Genomic DNA, 19,784 nt, shown 5'->3' on the forward strand with positions numbered 1-19,784 from the left:
GATCAGGGGACTTTGAGCAATACGTCATCATAAAATATCCGATGTTGCGTTGCAGAAGTCACATGACCGCTGCGGACAATCACCGGCAGCAGCAGTACTGCTGCTGGTGGAATGGTGACATTTCCTCTTCCAGTGTAAGTGCAGACCACGGAGTGACCTGTGCTGGATCCAGATGGGTGCCTGAAGGCACCACCTGTAAGCTTTTCATTTTGCTTAGACAATCCCTTTTATCAGACCAATATGGCGTGATGACGTCCCAAGGTACATAAACAGGGTAGACATGCCTGCGTTACCTACTTGCTGGAATCCTCTTCAGACAAATTCACAGATTCTGGAACATGAACAGTGCAGCAAGGAAGCCAGAGCCGGTATACCCTCCTTTGGTACACGTGCGTGGAACTAGGAGGCTGGACCATATGTGGGATGTCGGATGAAATACCCTTGTACATGCCGAAGATATCAGCTGTATGTTACAGCCGACACCTCCTGCAGATGGCATGCCCAGCTCCTGAGCCCGCACCATGCATTTACGCCGCTGCGGGGAAACTACATTAGATCTGATGAGGCTAGTGTACTTATTTTTAAAATTCATATTAAAAAAGGGCTGAATAATCCCGATATTAATATGAGCATTTCATGAGTCTGGCTGGAGGTGGTCTCATGAAATTCTAATTTTAAAAATTAGGCAAGGAAACTTTCACAGAAGCCATTGTAAAATAGATTTTCAGGTTAAGTACACCGGCCTCATCAGGTAAATAGAATCATGTATGCATCTCGTTTTGTAAGTTCTGATGGCAGATTCACTATAAGAGCTCTATTCTACTCGTCCTACTCCTTTAAGAAACTGCACTGCAGGTTGAAGTGCGCTGAATGAATACTTCACATAGCAAATTCCATTGATGATGACAGATTTGGCTAAAGGCCACGCAGTTTATTCACCGCAGAGCATTACTGACACCATCAGGCATAAACAACAATAAGAAGTATATCACAGCAAATCCTTCCAACTGAATACATAGGATTTATCCTGCTCAGTGCTTAAAAAAAATTCCTAAAACAAAGTGCCAACTCGCATAACAATGAGCAACTTTCTAATCACAAAAGGAAAGATCAGAGCAAAGACGCAGTGGGAGTTCTGCTATGTATTTTACCAAAAATAGTGTTGACATCTATCACCTCTCAGCAGCATCAACGATGTTAGCCTGTCGGCAGAAAAATCTGCTGATCGCTATGAAATGTCAATGGGCAGCTTAAAGCGTTCCTGCCACCAGATTTCCCTATACAAAATGTATACAGTATTAAAAAGGTCTCCTGGACCTTATGAGGATGCTATATTTACTTTGAAAAGCCACATCAGAATAGCTGTATAATGCTTTTTGAAAGATCAACTTCATCTTCACCCATCTAGCCTGACTGACTGCTCCTCAGTGTCCCTCCTCTCTGCTGAATCTCCACCCACCTATCCTGACTGCTCCTCAGTGTCCCTCCTCTCTGCTGAATCTCCACCCACCTAGCCTGACAGCTGCTCAGTGTCCCGTCTTACTGCTTAATCCCCATCCACCTAGCCTGACAGCTCCTCAATGTCCCTCCTCCCTGCTGAATCTCTGCCCACCTAGTCTGACTGCTCCTCAGTGTCCCTCCTTAATCTCCATCTACCTAGCCTGACTGCTTGTCAGTGTACCTCCTCCATGCAGGATCTCTGCTCACCTAGCCTGACTGGCAGCTTCTCAGTGTCCCGCCTTACTGCTTAATCCCCACCCACCTATCCTGACAGCTCCTCAGTGTCCCTCCTCTCTGCTGAATCTCCACCCACCTAGCCTGACAGCTGCTCAGTGTCCCGTCTTACTGCTTAATCCCCACCCACCTATCCTGACAGCTCCTCAGTGTCCCTCCTCTCTGCTGAATCTCCACCCACCTAGCCTGACAGCTGCTCAGTGTCCCGTCTTACTGCTTAATCCCCACCCACCTATCCTGACAGCTCCTCAGTGTCCCTCCTCCCTACCTATTCTCCACTTACCTAGCCTGACAGTTCCTCCTCCCTGCTGCTACTATCTCACATTGCTGCTGCCATCTTGGACTCATGAGCTCGCTCACTTTTTAGCTGATCTCTGAAGTGCTTGTTTTAATATCAGGATTATACAGGCATTTTAACATCGTAAATACATCAGCTTCATCAATTCAGATATATAATAGTGTTTGCAGTCTGGAGTGTGAAATCTTGTGATAGATCCTTTTTAAAGGAACATTAAGCCTAGAAATGAGTGATGCTTTATACAGACTTGCCCACGCTGCTCATCAGACGGCAGGATTTCCTGTAGACCTGTAGACAGGGGTTCATTTCCTTGCAGTCTTGCTCCATTTTCAGCAGGGTAAGACCTGAGGGGTCAGTGCTTAGAGGGGTGCTGCTTAGTTTATAATGTTTTCATTCTTCTGCAGACTGGACAGAGGGGAGAGGCTCCTGCTGCAGTCAGCCGTGTTACAGTCAAGATTTCTTTATAAATTTCTCAGCTTTAATGGTGATATAAAATAAATTACCAACAAGGAAAGGAAAAGATCTGGGAAAAAATTATTGGGATTTAAGTTTCTTGCGTATTTTCTATGTTTAATGTTCCTTTAGAGAGAACCTGTCCGGGAACTTTGCTAGCAGAATGTTGTGGATTGGGGGACAGGATGCAGTGGTCCTGAGCTTGGGAAAACATATAGGAAAATGTCTTCCCTAACGCAAGCGGAGAAGGAACAAATGGCAATTTAGGCCCCTATACACATTATACCGGACGAACATCTGATGTGCATGGGATCTTCCAACTCTTCCCTGTAGAGGGTATTGGGAGAGAAAACGATCGGCCACTGGAATTTGTTTTCAGGCGAGATAAACCACTGCCAGAGGAGCTTGTCAGCGGCTTTCTCCTCTCTCCCTGTTTAATACACATGAACGCTAATTTGAGCCATGAGCACATGGGTATGATAGCATCAGGAGCGATAACTGCCTGCTGAATGTCCGACAGCTGTCTCGTGTATGGGGGAGGTGGAAGGGATAGCAGTCTGACGAGTGAGCATTCGGCCGGCCGTGATCACATGTGTATGGGGGAGGTGGAAGGGATAGCAGTCTGACGAGTGAGCATTCGGCCGGCCGTGATCACATGTGTATGGGGGGAGGTGGAAGGGATAGCTGGCTGACGAGTGAGCATTCAGCTGGCCGTGATCACATGTGTATGGGGGAGGTGGAAGGGATAGCTGGCTGATGAGTGAGCATTCGGCTGGCCGTGATCACATGTGTATGGGGGAGGTGGAAGGGATAGCTGGCTGATGAGTGAGCATTCGGCTGGCCGTGATCACATGTGTATGGGGGAGGTGGAAGGGATAGCTGGCTGATGAGTGAGCATTCGGCTGGCCGTGATCACATGTGTATGGGGGGAGGTGGAAGGGATAGCTGGCTGATGAGTGAGCATTCGGCTGGCCGTGATCACATGTGTATGGGGGAGGTGGAAGGGATAGCTGGCTGATGAGTGAGCATTCGGCTGGCCGTGATCACATGTGTATGGGGGGAGGTGGGAGGGATAGCTGGCTGATGAGTGAGCATTCGGCTGGCCGTGATCACATGTGTATGGGGGCAGGTGGGAGGGATAGCTGGCTGATGAGTGAGCATTCGGCTGGCCGTGATCACATGTGTATGGGGGAGGTGGAAGGGATAGCTGGCTGACGAGTGAGCATTCGGCTGGCCGTGATCACATGTGTATGGGGGGAGGTGGGAGGGATAGCGGTCTGACGAGTGAGCATTGGGCCGGCTGTGATCACATGTGTATGGGGGAGGTGGAAGGGATAGCTGGCTGATGAGTGAGCATTCGGCTGGCCGTGATCACATGTGTATGGGGGCAGGTGGGAGGGATAGCTGGCTGATGAGTGAGCATTCGGCTGGCCGTGATCACATGTGTATGGGGGCAGGTGGGAGGGATAGCTGGCTGATGAGTGAGCATTCGGCTGGCCATGATCACATGTGTATAGCCAGGTCTAGAAATGAAGTCTGCAGAGGGAAAAAACTGGTAAAAATATATCAACCAAAACATATCGTATATAAAATACTATTACCCCAGTAATTTGTAAAAAGAGGTTTTTGAACCCAGCAAAGCAAATAAAAGCAAAAATACTTTATTATGACTTCATTAAAATAGTAGCAGGGGCATAAAAAATATATCCGACGCATTTAGAGTCTAGCTGACTCTTAATTGTAGACATAGTTACTCCAGTAAGTCCTTAAGTCACGTTTAGACGACAAATTTTATGGTTTGTATTGTGGTCAAAAGTCTCCACGGAGTTCAAATGAACTGAGCGAGATCACCTGAGCCTTAAAGGGCTATTCCCATCCCAATATGTATTAGGTGTAATAATATTAGCAAATATCTCCGATTAGAAATGTAGTATAGTTTTTCTGATTCACAGTCTCTTTCCTCATGTGCAGACATTGCAGGACCTTAGGTATCCATGGTTACAACCACTAGCAACAAGCTAACTGTCACTCTATCAGTGGTCGTAACCATGGATACTTAAGGTCCTGCAATGCCTGAATGTGAGGAAAGACGTAGTGAATCCGAAAAACTATTAACATATTGGGATAGGATCTTGGAGATGGGAATACTCCTTTAAGGAGATGTAGGGGCCATCTTGTGGCTGTAATACAGTTTATAATAACGATACTCATACAGTTCAGCATTACAGTCACCTGAAAGAAGTTTACGCTGTAACATTGTGAAGTCCTGGAATCACTGGTTTTCGTATAATTTTGGACTTACCTTCTGGAGAAGCTCGGACCTGGGGACGGACATCATTTTGTTTAACATTTCATCAACGGTGAAAACAGAATCATGAAAGGCCGCCAGATACTCATGGATTTCCATGGGATATTCCTCTGTAGTCATGTCTGTACCCGCCATCATCTGAGTGAATGAGAAAGCAAATGGGACAATCACCAACCTATACATGTGTGCACCAGCTCATCCTGCACAGAAAACACCCCAGCCCCGTGTCATCGCTGGATTTTGCCTTTTTTTTGTTAGCATACAATTCGTTATTCCATTTGTGCCTTTTTTTAAGTCTATTTCATATCTCTCGCCTATTTTTTTTTCCCTGCTTTGTGGGCAGAGTTTAGTGATTTCAGATGTATTTCATCAATTTTGGTATGCAAATTGCCTCTTCAGAGAAAAAAAGGAGGACTTGTACTCTATAGCGCCACCTATTGGAAGTAGAGTACCTACAAGTCACAATCAACCCTTTATCAATTTTGGTGCAATTTCTCTCCTTTCGCCCCCAGGGTATTTTTCCTGCACTTAAAAAAAATTGTCTCTTTTGCAACTTTCTGAGCAAAAAGTCTCTTTTATAAATTGTCGCAAAAGTGGTTAATGACAGGAATCTTTTTTTTTTTTTTTTTTTAACTTTGCACCAAAAAATTCATGAACTGTATGCGCCATTTGGATGAATTTGGCACAATAATTGTGACGTGAAGAGCAGCAGAGTAAAATGTTCTGAGCAGAAATTTGTAATGGATGAAGTCTTCTGGCACAAAAAATTTTTTCACAGACATCCAGCAGATTTGGAGCACTGCCGGAGAAAATGTGCTTGCCTTGTGTGCCAGGGTTGCCGTTGTCTGCTGTGTGCCAGGGTTGCAGCTTCATCAGAGGCTCTTTCCAGTATCTTATTATGAAGAATCTAACCAAGGTCGGGACATGAGAGATTGGGGCCAATGATGACTGTAAATTCTTCATAAATATCCGGGTACTGATGGCACATAGATTTCTATATGTGTGGTATGTGGGGGTTCCTGAGCGAAGTAACAAATTTTGATAGAGAATGATAAAAAGTTATGGTCAGAGAGCGGGAGAGAGGACTGAGCAGAGCCAGGAGAAGACCAAGTCCACTGTAATCCCATCTTCACGTGTAGGACAAGTAGTAATCTATGAAAGGCTGAGAGAGGAGGTTAGAGATAGAAGATGAGCAGCAGATGGGGCGAGTGGATTATCTATGTGGATGTAAACCCCTTCACCCCCGGGGCTATTTTCCGTTCTTTTGCGCTTTCATTTTTTTCCCCTCCCCTGCTTCCCAGAGCCATAACTTTTTTATTTTTCATTCAATATGGTCACATGAGGGCTTTTTTTTTTTTGCGGGACGAGTTGTACATTTGAACGACACCATTGGTTTTAACATATCGTGTACTGGAAAAAGGGGAAAAAAAATCCAAGTGCAAAAAAAGTGCAATTCCAGTTATTTTGTTTATTTTTTTTACCACGTTCACTGAATGCCAAAACTGACCCTCCACTAGGATTCTCCAGGTTATTACAAGTTCGTAGATACCAAACATGCATAGGTTCCTTTTTATTTAAGTGGTGAAAAAAAATCCAAAATTTGTTAAAAAAAAAAAAAAAAAAAAAGTTGGCATTTTCTGAAACCCGTAGCGTCTCCTTTTTTCCAGGGCTGTGGAGTCGGAGTCGTGGAGTCGGAGTTAGTTTTGGTTGGAGTCTGAGTCGGTAGAAATGTACCGACTCCAGCTTTAAAAAAAATGTATTAATATTTTATAATTGAATTTTCATATGAATTTTATAAATGTTACTCAAATATATATGTTCTATCAAACTATGAACAACAGTGATAAGCAGTTCTGTTGGAGATAGAGACATTTCTTACTTCTTGTGTCACTGTTCTCAACTGCCCTTATCTAATCTTATACTTGGTTAACCTCATGCTGCCCCAACCCCCCTACTTACAATGTATGAAACTGAAAGTGAAAATGTGTTGCAAATTCTTAGTAGTAAAGCTCCTCCTCTAGACTAGATGTTTACTAGGTGTGCGTCTTCCAAGCATCTCACAGCTGCTACTCAGAATAGGAAGACTGTAAGAAGTATTATCCTTTCAACAAACTTTGCATCAGTTAACTGTGAGTACATGAGGAATAACAGTATTACTGACCACTATATCAGTTGTACGACCTGGCAATAATTTTGTACAATTGTTTTTAGGAAAAACAATTGTCATTTGGATTGTGAATGCAGAATTAAAAACTTGAGAATGTCAAAGAAGCGTCACATTAAATCAGCTGTATTTGAACATTTCACCATCACTCAAGATAGAAAACATTATGTCTGTCAGTGTATGACAAATGATCCAGACGAAAACAAATGCTGTGAAGCCAAGATCAGTGCATATTCAGGCAAAGATAAAAATGCTCCTATCAGAGCTTCTAATCTAAAGAGACATTTACAGCGCTTTCATCCAGAAGTACTGAAAGCAGTGGATGAGAAAGACTGCATCCAAACCAATGAACCAGTGCCCAGCTCTTCCAGCCAAACAAAGGAGCAGAGAACTTTGCAGCCATCAGTTGCAAAATATTTTGTCAGTGACAAAGTTACTGTGACAATGACAGTAGATACATTTAAAAAACAGATCATAGAGCTTGCTGTAAAGGATAGTGTGCCTATTTCATTATTTTCACGACCAGCTTTTATGTGTCTGAATGGGGAAATGGCCCGCAAGCTTGGTGTTTCTCTGGAGAGAGAGAGTATTAGAAAATTAGTAATCGAAGAAGCTTTTAAACAAAAGGAAGAACTTAAAAAAACTCTCAAGGGACGCTTTCTGTTTCTTAAAATGGATGCCTGCACACATAACAGAGTGAACTATTTTGCCATCAATGTCCGATTTGTTTGTGACAAAAATGAAATAGTTACCAAGACATTGGCAGTAAAAGACACCAAAGCTCATCACACCAGTGAGTTTCTCCAGGTCTTGGTGGAAAAGGTTCTGCAAGACTATAAACTTAAAAAAGAGCAAGTTCTTTCTGTCGTAACTGACAATGCTTCAAATATGATGAGTACTATTAAGCTAATGAATGAGAGTAATGATGGTGACCAGCAGCTAGAAGAACATTCTGGGTCCACAGACACAGAAATGTTTGAAATAGAGGAACACAGTATTGTAACTGAGGAGCAAACTGAAGTTGCTTCAGATGAACAGCAACATGATAGTTTAGATCAGGGGTCTCAAACTCGGCTGGGTATATGGGCCGCACATGGAAAAAATTTGAATTTGGGGGGCCGCATTCTTTGTTCAATGTGACATTTTTAGTGATACCATTTTTTTTGTATACACCTTTTGAACATTTTTGCAGTGTTTATTTTTTTATGGCTTGGGTCGTTATGGATGTGGTGATAATAAACATGTACTTTTTTGTGTTTACTTTAGTTTACATATAAAACAGCATTTTTAGTGCCCAATATTTTTTCATGCTTTATTTTATTTTTTATTTTTTTTACAATTTTATTTCCCCCAAATGGCCACATACAGTAATATTGTCTTACAATTAGCATCATTAAGTAATAATGGAAAACATCTTGTAGTAATGTTCCCCATCCAAGTCCCCATCTTGTACTAATGTGCCCCATCCAGGTCCCCATCCTGTGGCTATGTGCCCCATCCCGGTCCCCATGTTGTGGCTCTGTGCCCCCTGTGCTGTTCTTCACACACATAAAATAGAAAAAAAAAAAAGATGATTCTCACCTGTCCTCCGTTCCCTCGGCGGCCTTCCTGCAGATGTGGCCCGCAGGCACCACAGAGTCCGACCCCTTGACGATCCCGACCTGGTCCAGGAGGAGCCGCCGACAGCAGCGCTGCATTGCCGCACAGAGACTGTCTCCCAGCACAGCATTTTCAATGTCAGCCGCCGGCCAATCAGAGGCCAGCAGCTGACATCTGCATATGGCAATGACGTCATACTCGCTGCGCCGACACGCAGATATCAGCTGCTGGCCTCTGATTGGCCGGCGGCTGGCATTGGAAATGCAGTGCTGGGAAACAGTCTCTGTGCGGCAATTCAGCGCTGCTGTCGGCGGCTCCTCCTGGACCAGGTCGGGATCGTCAAGGGGTCTGTGCCTGCGGGCTGCATAAAGCAGCCTCAGGGGCCGCATGCGGCCCGCGGGCCGCGTGTTTGAGACCCCTGGTTTAGATGATCTTGTTGAAACTGTGTCAATACGTTCTTTCATTCATCACATGCGCTGTGTTGTGCATACGCTACAGCTGGCTATAAGAGACAGTCTGCAAGAAGGACAGGCTGCTGCACTGATTGGCAAGGTGAGAAAATTGGCTACTGTTGCCAGAACCCCTAAAGTTGACTCAATTTTGAATTGACGTGCTGGAAAAGGGGCAATTATTGATCAAGCCACACGATGGGGCAGTACTTACTTAATGATTCAGCGCTTGGTTGAACTGAAAACCTTTCTTGTAGACATGGCTAACCCTCAACTGACGCTAAATGAAAGTCAGTGGAATCAGGTGAACTGAGCTGGAAAAATTGCTAGAGCACCCATTTACAGTGACTAAAAAATTACAAGCAGAGGAATTAACTCCAGGTATTTTCTTAAAGGAGTGGAAGAACCTGATGTTTCGCCTGTCCCAAAGAGTAGGGTTAATTGCAACTGGCATTGCTACATCAATGAAACAGAGAGAGGAGCTACTATTACAAAATAGCATTCTTTTGGCAGCTGTTTACGTAGACCCAATGCATCGGATTCTTCTAGATGATCAACAGCTAACTAACGGAAAAGAAGCTCTGTTTGAAATAGCAGTAAGGATGAAAGGGTTGCAGAACAGTCAGGAGGAACAAGAAGAACTTGGTCGTCCTGCCACATCTTCACCCTCATCATCAACTGATGAAGAATTTAATTTCGAAAAATATTTGGATCACAAGGAACGTGCAAAGTGTTCCCGCATAGAAGAAGAGTCATCCCCATCAAAGAACACAGCCAGTACATTTCAGCAGAATTTTTCATGTGCACTAAAAGAAATTGAGAAATTTGACCGTTCATCAAAAATAACAGTGCAACAAGCGATTCCTCTGTATACTGACATTGACAGAGATGTTGCCCGAGTGGTTACTGCTTTGCCACCAACCCAAGTTAGTGTAGAGAGGTTGTTCTCTGCTCTCAAAATAATTAGATCAGATTTGAGGGCATCCATGAAAGAGGATCTGACAGAGGCAATACTTTTTCTGAGGACAAATTTATAGATTTCTTCTTATTAACTGCATAACAGTGTTTATTGCATATTTACTTACAAGAGTTTAGAAAAGTTTATAAAAGTTATTTGCTATATTCTAATTGTATTCTAATAAATATAGTTTTTGCTCTAAGTAGTCTGATTACTTATATGATGGTGAGAAACTGAATAAGCACGATGTTAATATTTTACAACAGTAAATTTATTGTTACGAATTGGCCATTTATGAAGGAGTCGGAGCCGGAGTCGGAGTCGGAACCTGATAAAATCCAGGAGTCGGAGTCGCAACTGTGGCTTACCGACTCCACAGCCCTGCTTTTTTCGGGATCTGGGGCCGAGTGAGGGCTTATTTTTTGCATGTCGAGCTGATGTTTTTATTGATACCATTTGGGGATAGATACAATGTTTTGATCGCCCGTTATTGCATTTTATTGCAATGTTGCAGCTACCAAAAAAAAGCAATTCTGTGGTTTTGACTTTTTTTTCCTCGTTACGCCGTTTTCTGATCAGATAAATTGAGTGATTCTGAATGTGGCGATACCAAATACGTGTATATGTGATTTTTTTATTGTTTTATTTTAAATGAGGACAAAGGGGGGTGATTTGAACTTTTATATTTTTTTTAATTTTTTTTTACTTTACCTGCTTTAATAGTCTCCATAGGAGACTAGAAGCTGCGATTGTCTGATCGCCTGTGTGTAGCAGAAATGCTCACTGGCTATGAACGTCGACCACTGGGCTGCGCTCCTAGCATCCTGGCAATGACAACTGCAGGAGTCTCCTGCAGACCCTGAGTTGTCATGCCAACCCATCGGCGACCCCCGGTCATGTGACACAGGCACCAATGGGCGGGACTTATGACATCCTTCCACCGCGACCATGTTAAATGCAGCTATCAGAAATTGACAGCGGCTTTTAACACGTTAACCAGGGCTTTGGAGTCGGTAAGACAAACTTCCGCCTCCTCAATTTCCATGACACCAACTCCACGACTCCCTCATACATGGCTCATATTTAAGTGATAAATTCACTGTAGCACAGATTCATCTCAGCTAAAAGTTTATTCTTATGAAAAAATATTCCCCACAAACAGCATTGAACTACTGTACCCAATTTATTATATATATTAGAAGTTGGAGTCGGTCCAAAATGGACTCTGACTCCACAGCCCAGATAACAATCGCAGGTGGATCGCGAGTCCACCCACAGTTGTTAGGGGCACATGTCAGCCGATCAGATCAGCTGTAATTTCCCTGGAACCCACGGCAAAGGGAGAGACACGACATTTTAAAGTTTAAAGTTCCCCATGATGAGAGTTGGAATGTCACAGTACAGAAAATGCAAAAGCAAGATTGTAAAGTGATCAAAGAAGTGGTGGAATAGGTCCAGAGGGCGGTACACAACCGCCATTCTCAGGGAGATGGGATGGAAAAGTTTGAGGGTGTGGACCTCAAAAGAGGGGAACATAACTGAGAGTACTTAAGGAGGGAAAGGGGATGGCCGGGAAAGCATTTTTTGATGAAAGAAGCAAACCAACACCTCAACCTTGTCAGTTCTCAGATGTGGGGGTATGAGAGAAATGTAGATCACCATACGAGACAGCAGCCGTGGTGATGGAGTATGATTGTGGAATCCAGATGGTTAAGGGAATTTGAAATGAAGAAGTGGTGGATGTAGGAGAGTGAGTGCCACACTGACTGGGAGTTCCTGAGGAATATATGAGGCTGTTAAATTCAGGTAAGGAGGCCGGACCCAGTCTGTGCATCACGGATCATACTCGGACCGTGATATACAGACATCTGAATTTGGCCATAGTAGGGGGTCCCAGAGGCGTGATTCTCACTGATAAAGTGAGCCTAGGTGTATACCACCACTTTATTAGATAAAAAATTCCCTTTAATTACAAGCCAAGAAATACATTTGCAGTAATAGATAAAAAAGAAATAAAAAAAATCATGAAAATTAAAAGAAATATATACTGTTCCTAAATCGCCAATATGTTGTATAACTGATCTCAGCAGCAGGGATGAAGAACACTGGGAAGCTAGCTAGATGGATGGATATTGAGAATAAGCTTTCAAACCGCTTAATGCAGCCATTCTGAGATGGATTTTCACAATAAGTACATCAGTCTCATCAGGTGTAAGTTTAAGTTAATAACAAGGCATGCAGTTTGCAGTGTGAAATCTAGTGACAGAACCGCTTTAAGATGTCTCACTCTAAAATGGACCTTTTAACATGATAATTTTTACTGTCTTTGCCAAGAGGGCGTGGCTCACAGGGTAATAATGCTGAGAAACCTTAAGACACGCCCTAGAGGACCCTTTGAGCTTCGCCCCCTTGTAAAGACCATAATAAAAATTTGCACTAAATAAAAAGGTACATATCTCTGCAATTAGATTATTAAAAACAAATTTTATTACATTTTTATAAGAGCAAAAACTGGTCTTCTTTAGGACACAGGGAATATGGATAGGTAGCAATAAAAAAAAAATCTTATTAATTATACAATATTTTTTGTTTTTCTTTCCATAGAAACAGATTATTGGTAATCACATAAGCACAAGTGTCTATAAATATTTGGACACCCTTTATTATACTGTGATTAACGCTATTGATATATTTCGGGATTCTGATTTCTCCTTTTTTCTTCACCCAGTACGAGCACCTGAAGCTACGTGTTAGCGGTTCACTAAGAAGGTTATATAAGAAGCCCATTTACCAGGCTACGCTAAACTAACACAAACAAACTAAGGAAAATATGCTCCAAACCGGAGCGGCCAATGCCAAAATCAACAACGTCACGGCACGTTCACACCGACAGATGATGCCAGGAAGACAGACCTCACACACATCCCCAATGCCCACAGGGTAATCCTGTTCTAAATCCTCTAAAATTATTGTTGGGTTAGGGAGTGGCAGGTAAGAAATACTGTTGAGATACTAAAACAGGATGAGACTGGAACGGATTGAGAAATATCCATCACGTACACAACTAGGAAGCGCAGACTCCTGATCTCTTGTAATAACAACCTAAGTGAGTGGCGTATATCCACTTGGCATGAACCAGGGTAAAACAAATGCCATGGTATTATTTTATTTATTTATTTTTTTAAATTCCATTTTGTTACACGGGTTATAAAACTAAAAGTATGCATCCGGAAGTGTCAAGTGATGGGTCAGTGGCGCTGATCCATAAAGAGAAATGAGTCATGACTCTAAAAACACAAGGTTGGCCATAGCATTGAGAAGATCGCAAATCCTAATAGGATCCGGACGCCAACTAGTGGCTGATGGGGTCATGCCTTCTGACAGCTGGATGCCAACTAGTGGCTGATGGGGCCATTCCTTCTGACTGCTGGAAAATGTACAATCGCTTGAGTCCCAAAGGTGAATAGTGGCTGGGAATACAAGGCTGACAATACCATTAGGAAACTATCTAAAAAAAATAAATAAATAATAATAATAATAATATAATAATATAATATAATATAATATAATATATAGAACATGTTTTTTATTTTTTATATTTATTATTTTTAAGATAGGGTTTCCAAATATTTATCAAGAATGCAAAAATAAATACAATATAATATACGGTAATACATACAGTACAGACCAAAAGTTTGGACACACATTCTCATTTAAAGATTTTTCTGTATTTTCATGACTATGAAAATTGTACATTCACACTGAAGGCATCAAAGCTATGAATTAACACATGTGGAATTATATACTTAACAAAAAAGTGTGAAACAACTGAAAATATGTCTTATATTCTAGGTTCTTCAAAGTAGCCACCTTTTGCTTTGATGACTGCTTTGCACACTCTTGGCATTCTCTTGATGAGCTTCAAGAGGTAGTCACCGGAATTGGTTGTTTTCTCTTCACAGGTGTGCCCTGTCAGGATTAATAAGTGGGATTTCTTGCCTTATAAATGGGGTTGGGACCATCAGTTATGTTGTGCAGAAGTCTGGTGGATACACAGCTGATCGTCCTACTGAATAGACTGTTAGAATTTGCATTATGGCAAGAAAAAAGCAGCTAAGTAAAGAAAAACGAGTGGCCATCATTACTTTAAGAAATGAAGGTCAGTCAGTGTGAAAAATTGGGAAAACTTTGAAAGGGTCCCCAAGTGCAGTTGCAAAAACCATCAAGCGCTACAAAGAAACTGGCTCACATGAGGACCGCCCCAGGAAAGGAAGACCAAGAGTCACCTCTGCTTCTGAGGAGAAGTTTATCCGAGTCACCAGCCTCAGAAATCTCAGGCTAACAGCAACTCAGATTAGAGACCAGGTCAATGCCACACAGAGTTCTAGCAGCAGACACATCTCTTCAACAACTGTTAAGAGGAGACTTTGTGCAGCAGGCCTTCATGGTAAAATAGCTGCTAGGAAACCACTGCTAAGGACAGGCAACAAGCAGAAGAGACTTGTTTGGGCTAAAGAACACAAGGAATGGACATTAGACCAGTGGAAATCTGTGCTTTGGTCTGAGGAGTCCAAATTTGAGATCTTTGGTTCCAACCACCGTGTCTTTGTGCGAAGCAGAAAAGGTGAACGGATGGACTCTACATGCCTGGTTTCCACTGTGAAGCATGGAGGTGTGATTGTGTAGGGGTGCTTTGCTGGTGACACTGTTGGGGATTTATTCAAAATTGAAGGCATACTGAACCAGCATGGCTACCACAGCATCTTGCAGCGGCATGCTATTCCATCCGGTTTGCGTTTAGTTGGACCATCATTTATTTTTCAACAGGACAATGACCCCAAACACACCTACAGGCTGTGTAAGGGCTATTTGACCAAGAAAGAGAGTGATAGGGTGCTACGCCAGATGACCTGGCCTCCACAATCACCAGACCTGAACCCAATCGAGATGGTTTGGGGTGAGCTGGACCGCAGAGTGAAGGCAAAAGGGCCAACAAGTGCTAAGCATCTCTGGGAACTCCTTCAAGATTGTTGGAAGACCATATCCAGTGACTACCTCTTGAAGCTCATCAAGAGAATGCCAAGAGTGTGCAAAGCAGTCATCAAAGCAAAAGGTGGATACTTTGAAGAACCTAGAATGTAAGACATATTTTCAGTTGTTTCACACTTTTTTGTTAAGTATATAATTCCACATGTGTTAATTCATAGTTTTGATGCCTGCAGTGTGAATGTACAATTTTCAAAGTCATGAAAATACAGAAAAATCTTTAAATGAGAATGTGTGTCCAAACTTTTGGTCTGTACTGTATATATTATATATACTTTGTTCTGTACAAACTTGAATGTGCTGACAACAAAATCACACAAAAATCATCAATGGAAATCAAATTTATTAACCAATGGAGGCCTGGATTTGGAGTCACCCCCAAAATTAAAGTGGAAAAACACTACAGGCTGATCCAATTTTGATGTAATGTCCTTAAAACAAGTCAAAATGAAGCTCAGTATTGTGTGTGGCCTCCACGTGCCTGAATGACCTCCCTACAACGCCTGGGCATGCTCCTGATGAGGTTGCGGATGGTCTCCTGTGGGATCTCCTCCCAGACCTGGTCTAAAGCATCCACCAACTCCTGGACAATCTGTGGTGCAACGTGACATTGGTGGATGGAGAGAGACATGACGTCCCAGATGTGCTCAATCGCATTCAGGTCTAGGGAACGGGCAGGCCAGTCCATAGCTTCAATGCCTTCATCTTTCAGAAACTGCTGACACACTCCAGCTACATGAGGTCTGGCATTGTCCTGCATTAGGAGGAACCCAGGGCCAACTGCACCAGCATATGGTCTCACAAGAAATCTGAGGATCTCACCTCGGTACCTAATGGCAGTCAGGCGAGCACATGGAGAGCTGTGCGGCCCTCCAAAGAAATGCCACCCCACACCATTACTGACCCACTGCCAAACTGGTCATGCTGAAGGATGTTGCAGGCAGCAGATCGTTCTCCACGGCGTCTCCAGACTTTGTCATGTCTGTCACATGTGCTCAGTGTGAACCTGCTTTCATCTGTGAAGAGCACAGGGTGCCAGTGGCGACTTTGCCAATCCTGGTGTTCTGTGGCAAATGCCAAGTGTCCTGTACGGTGTTGGGCTGTGAGCACAACCCCCATCTGTGGACGTCGGGCCCTCATACCACCCTCATGGAGTCGGTTTCTAACAGTTTGTGCAGACACATGCACATTTGTGGCCTGCTGGAGGTCATTTTGCAGGGCTCTGGCAGTGCTCCTCCTGTTCCTCCTTGCACAAAGGCGGAGGTAGCGGTCCTGCTGCTGGGTTGTTGCCCTCCTACGGCCCCCTCCACGTCTCCTGGTGTACTGGCCTGTCTCCTGGTAGAGCCTCCAGCCTCTGGACACTACGCTGACAGACACAGCAAACCTTCTTGCCACAGCTCGCATTGATGTGCCATCCTGGATGAGCTGTACTACCTGAGCAACTTCTGTGGGTTGTAGAGTCTGTCTCTTGATACGACGAGTGTGAAAGCACAACCAACACTCAAAAGTGACCAAAACATCAGCCAGAAAGCATTGGTACTGAGATGTGGTCTGTGTTCCCCACCTGCAGAATCACTCCTTTATTGAGGGTGTCTTGATAATTGCCAATAATTTCCATCTATTTTCTATTCAATTTGCACAACAGCATGTGAAATTGATTGTCAATCAGTGTTGCTTCCTAAGTGGACAGTTTGATTTCACAGAAGTTTGACTTACTTGGAGTTATATTCTGTTGTTTAAGTGTTCCCTTTATTTTTTTGAGCAGTGTATATATAAATTATATATCAAACTGAAGTGAATGGAGGCTGATTTGCAGTGGCAGAGAACGGTCATTGCAGAGACGTGCTCTGAACACTATATCCGGTTTCCATCGGAGCAGCGAACAGATGATCAGTGGGGGGTGTCAGAGCCCCAATGATTAGATAGTGATGACCTCTCTTGAAGAAAGGTCATTAATATACATGGGCAGCACGGTGGCTCAGTGGTTAGCACTGTTTTGCAGTGCTGGGGTCCTGGGTTCAAATCCCACCAAGGACAACATCTGCAAATAATGTGCAGATGTTCTACCTGTGTGTGGGGTTCTCCGGTTTCTTCCTACACTCAAAAGACATTCTGGTAAGGAACGTGGATTGTGAGCCCCAATGGGGACAGTGACGATGTCTGTAAACTCCTGTGGAATTAATGGCGCTATATAATCAAATAAATAAAGTAAATTAATATCTAAATAATCTTTAAATCTGCATGATCAAAGAGTAGCTACAAAGAGCGCCTCTCTGTGGATGACCCAACAAATCCACGCATTAGATCGACAGCCTTTTTTTTCTAGGTAAACTGTGCAATGCTCAACTTCCCCTGTGGTGGCGCTGCAGAGTAATTGCATACTGTAGATTACAGATAATCACTGTGCGTCACCAGTGGTCCCCCTGTATTCTTATTTATTTTTTGGTGGCACTCATATGTTTCTTATCAGTTGTGGTCAACAGCGCTGAACTGGATCAGAGAAGAGAGGATAATCACTGGATGGCTATAAGTCACACTTATTGGAGGGATACTGGACGTGGGAAGAGTAGTTACACATTATTATTATTATAGGGTCATCATTACAAAGAAAGTTGTAATTTTTTTTGTTACAAGTAAAATTATAGTGTTCTTAAGGGCTGCTTGAAAAGCAGTATTTAAAATGCCAGTTTTTTTTGGTATTTCTATTTATTAGTATGTGGCATTTTTTATTATTGTTTTGTGTCATTTTCTACATGGATTTATTGAAACCCAATAAAGTCTGCAAGGAAAACTCCAGAAAAAGAGGCTGTTGATTGGCTATAGCGCTCACATGACAGCCCAATGTCACCCGAGAAAAGGGGGGACCCAGTGCCGACAATACCGGAACGGCACCAATGCGGGATGTCAATGCAAGCTTTTCTTATTTTTCCCACAGGACGCAGTCATTGAAGAGATTGTCCAAGTAATGGATCGTTGGAGATTTTGTATTCATTGGGGTCCATGAGCTTCATCTTACACCACTGCCAGAGAGGTCATGCCCCATCAGACGTGTGCCAGTTCTGTACGCTGTGGGGGAAGTCATCATCCATCATTACCAGACAGGTAATCTGCTCCGGATACAGATTAAATGAGACAGGTAACCACATCAATAACCCTGAACAATCACTGGCAACCTGTACAGAAAGCAAAGAAAATCCTGCTCCAATCTCTGGCAGTAAAAATAGCTCAAACAGATTGTGGGCAGAGCGCCAGCCTGAGCTATAGCAACGTGAAGAGATGGGGGTGAGCAGAGAAGGCCAATGAGTGCTGAGCCCTATAGCGTATCAATAGTATATAGGGCTTAAAGGGGACAAAGTTTGACAGTTGTCGCTGCTATATCACAGAGAAATACAAGTGAATGGGGTGGCATTGCGACCTCGAGGGCACTGCAACAAGCAAGTCGCAAAAAATCCGACAAGTTTGAACTTCTTGTCGTGGTCACAGTAATCTCGGGGTTGCAATGTGACGCCATTCACTTGTATTGCGCTGTGATATTGCAGCGACACCTAGCAAAGGTTGATAATGCGACAGGTGTCAAGGCTAAAGTCTGCTAGCAAGGCATGTTCAGCAGGGGAACCATACCTCCAGAGCATGAATTAACCACATAAATTAAAGGGGTTGTCTCATGTTCATAAGTAGTTAAAATTGCAAAGCGTTTGTAAAAAAAAAACAAAAAGCAACTTTGCAATTCACTTTTTATAACAAAAAAAAAATCCTTTCCATACACAAGAACAGAGGGATATTTAATTTCCTAGTTTACAGCTTAATCCTTAGGTTACCTGTCACTGCTGCACTGGCCGCTTTCCTAGGAAAAGACCATAAGCTTGCAAGCTGTTTAACAAAAAGCTTGTAAGCGCTGCTGACTGCATTCGGCAAGCATCTGTGCCCCTTGTGCTTCTCCAAAACTGCAGAAGCGACATTGCCTCTAATAGCAGCATTGGAAAGCGAGCCGGGAAGGCCATGCCGCCTAAACTGTCAATCAGGAGCGCACCACCCACTACAAACAGGCAGCCGGGAGGGAGCAGCGAGGAAGCAGTGAGCGCCTGAAGAACAGATGTGAGACAACCCCTTTAACAAAACAGAATATTTATAACATAGTAAATAATCCTGGATAACCCCTCTATGCGCCTAAGAACTGACAGGCAGGTAGTTGCCAATCTCTGTCGACACAGAGCGGTCACAGACGGCTCCTTCCGGCAACTCAGCGGTTTTTGTAGACATTATGTTGACAGAGGAGTGGATTTTTATACAATCTGCTCTGTTGAAAGGGTGTGACTGCCTAACTGCGGGGGGCAATCTGTCAATCAACATGACGTTGGCAGCGACGCCCTGTCGACAGAGCAGCCCAGAAAAAGAAGAGCCACTCTATTAACGTGGAGCAGTTGAATCGCTGGCAGGAGCGGTCTGTGACCACTGAGCCAACGCCGGGTAGATTGTAACTCTTTATCTGTCTTTTTCAGAGTCGCTCTCAGCTGATTTATGGCCTAAAACCACAATATCAGTGAAACAAAAATCCTGTAAAGGCCAAACTGTGCAACGTAAAAAGCATAATAATTGGTGTTTAGCCCCTGTAAAGGCGTTTTCCAGGATTCCAAATTCAATGACCTATCTATATCGGATTGGTGGTGGTCCGGCACCTAGTACTCCCACCAATCAGATATTACCAGGTCGAGCGGGATGTTCAGGGAAATGAGCTCTGTAGGGGCAGCTGCCACGTACTGCAGATCAATAACGTA

General features: G+C 43.3%; 2 protein-coding genes across 3 annotated transcripts in view; one reads left to right on the forward strand and one right to left on the reverse strand.

Annotated features, from left to right (window-relative positions):
- C1D (C1D nuclear receptor corepressor) overlaps window positions 1-19,784 on the reverse strand; it is a 44,827-nt gene that overhangs the window by 16,106 nt on the left and 8,937 nt on the right. For both annotated transcript variants that reach the window (XM_073672186.1, XM_073672185.1), the window contains exon 2: window positions 4,788-4,931. In XM_073672186.1, the coding sequence (XP_073528287.1) occupies window positions 4,788-4,931 (144 nt within the window). The remainder of the gene's footprint in view (window positions 1-4,787; window positions 4,932-19,784) is intronic.
- On the forward strand, window positions 6,848-8,317 carry LOC141258316 (uncharacterized). Its single transcript, XM_073673324.1, has 2 exons — window positions 6,848-6,922; window positions 7,005-8,317. Exon 2 carries the CDS (start codon window positions 7,054-7,056, stop codon window positions 8,095-8,097), a length of 1,044 nt encoding a protein of 347 aa, XP_073529425.1. The 5' UTR covers window positions 6,848-6,922; window positions 7,005-7,053; the 3' UTR covers window positions 8,098-8,317.

The sequence above is a fragment of the Phyllobates terribilis genome, unplaced genomic scaffold, assembly GCF_046119375.1.
Source record: "Phyllobates terribilis strain yellow unplaced genomic scaffold, ASM4611937v1 Scaffold_3__8_contigs__length_932513732, whole genome shotgun sequence".
Taxonomy (NCBI): Eukaryota; Metazoa; Chordata; class Amphibia; order Anura; family Dendrobatidae; genus Phyllobates; species Phyllobates terribilis.

Bases quoted from the DNA above. Each gene is read 5' to 3' on its own strand.
- LOC141258316 (XM_073673324.1), top strand. From the start codon at position 7,054: ATGTCAAAGAAGCGTCACATTAAATCAGCTGTATTTGAACATTTCACC.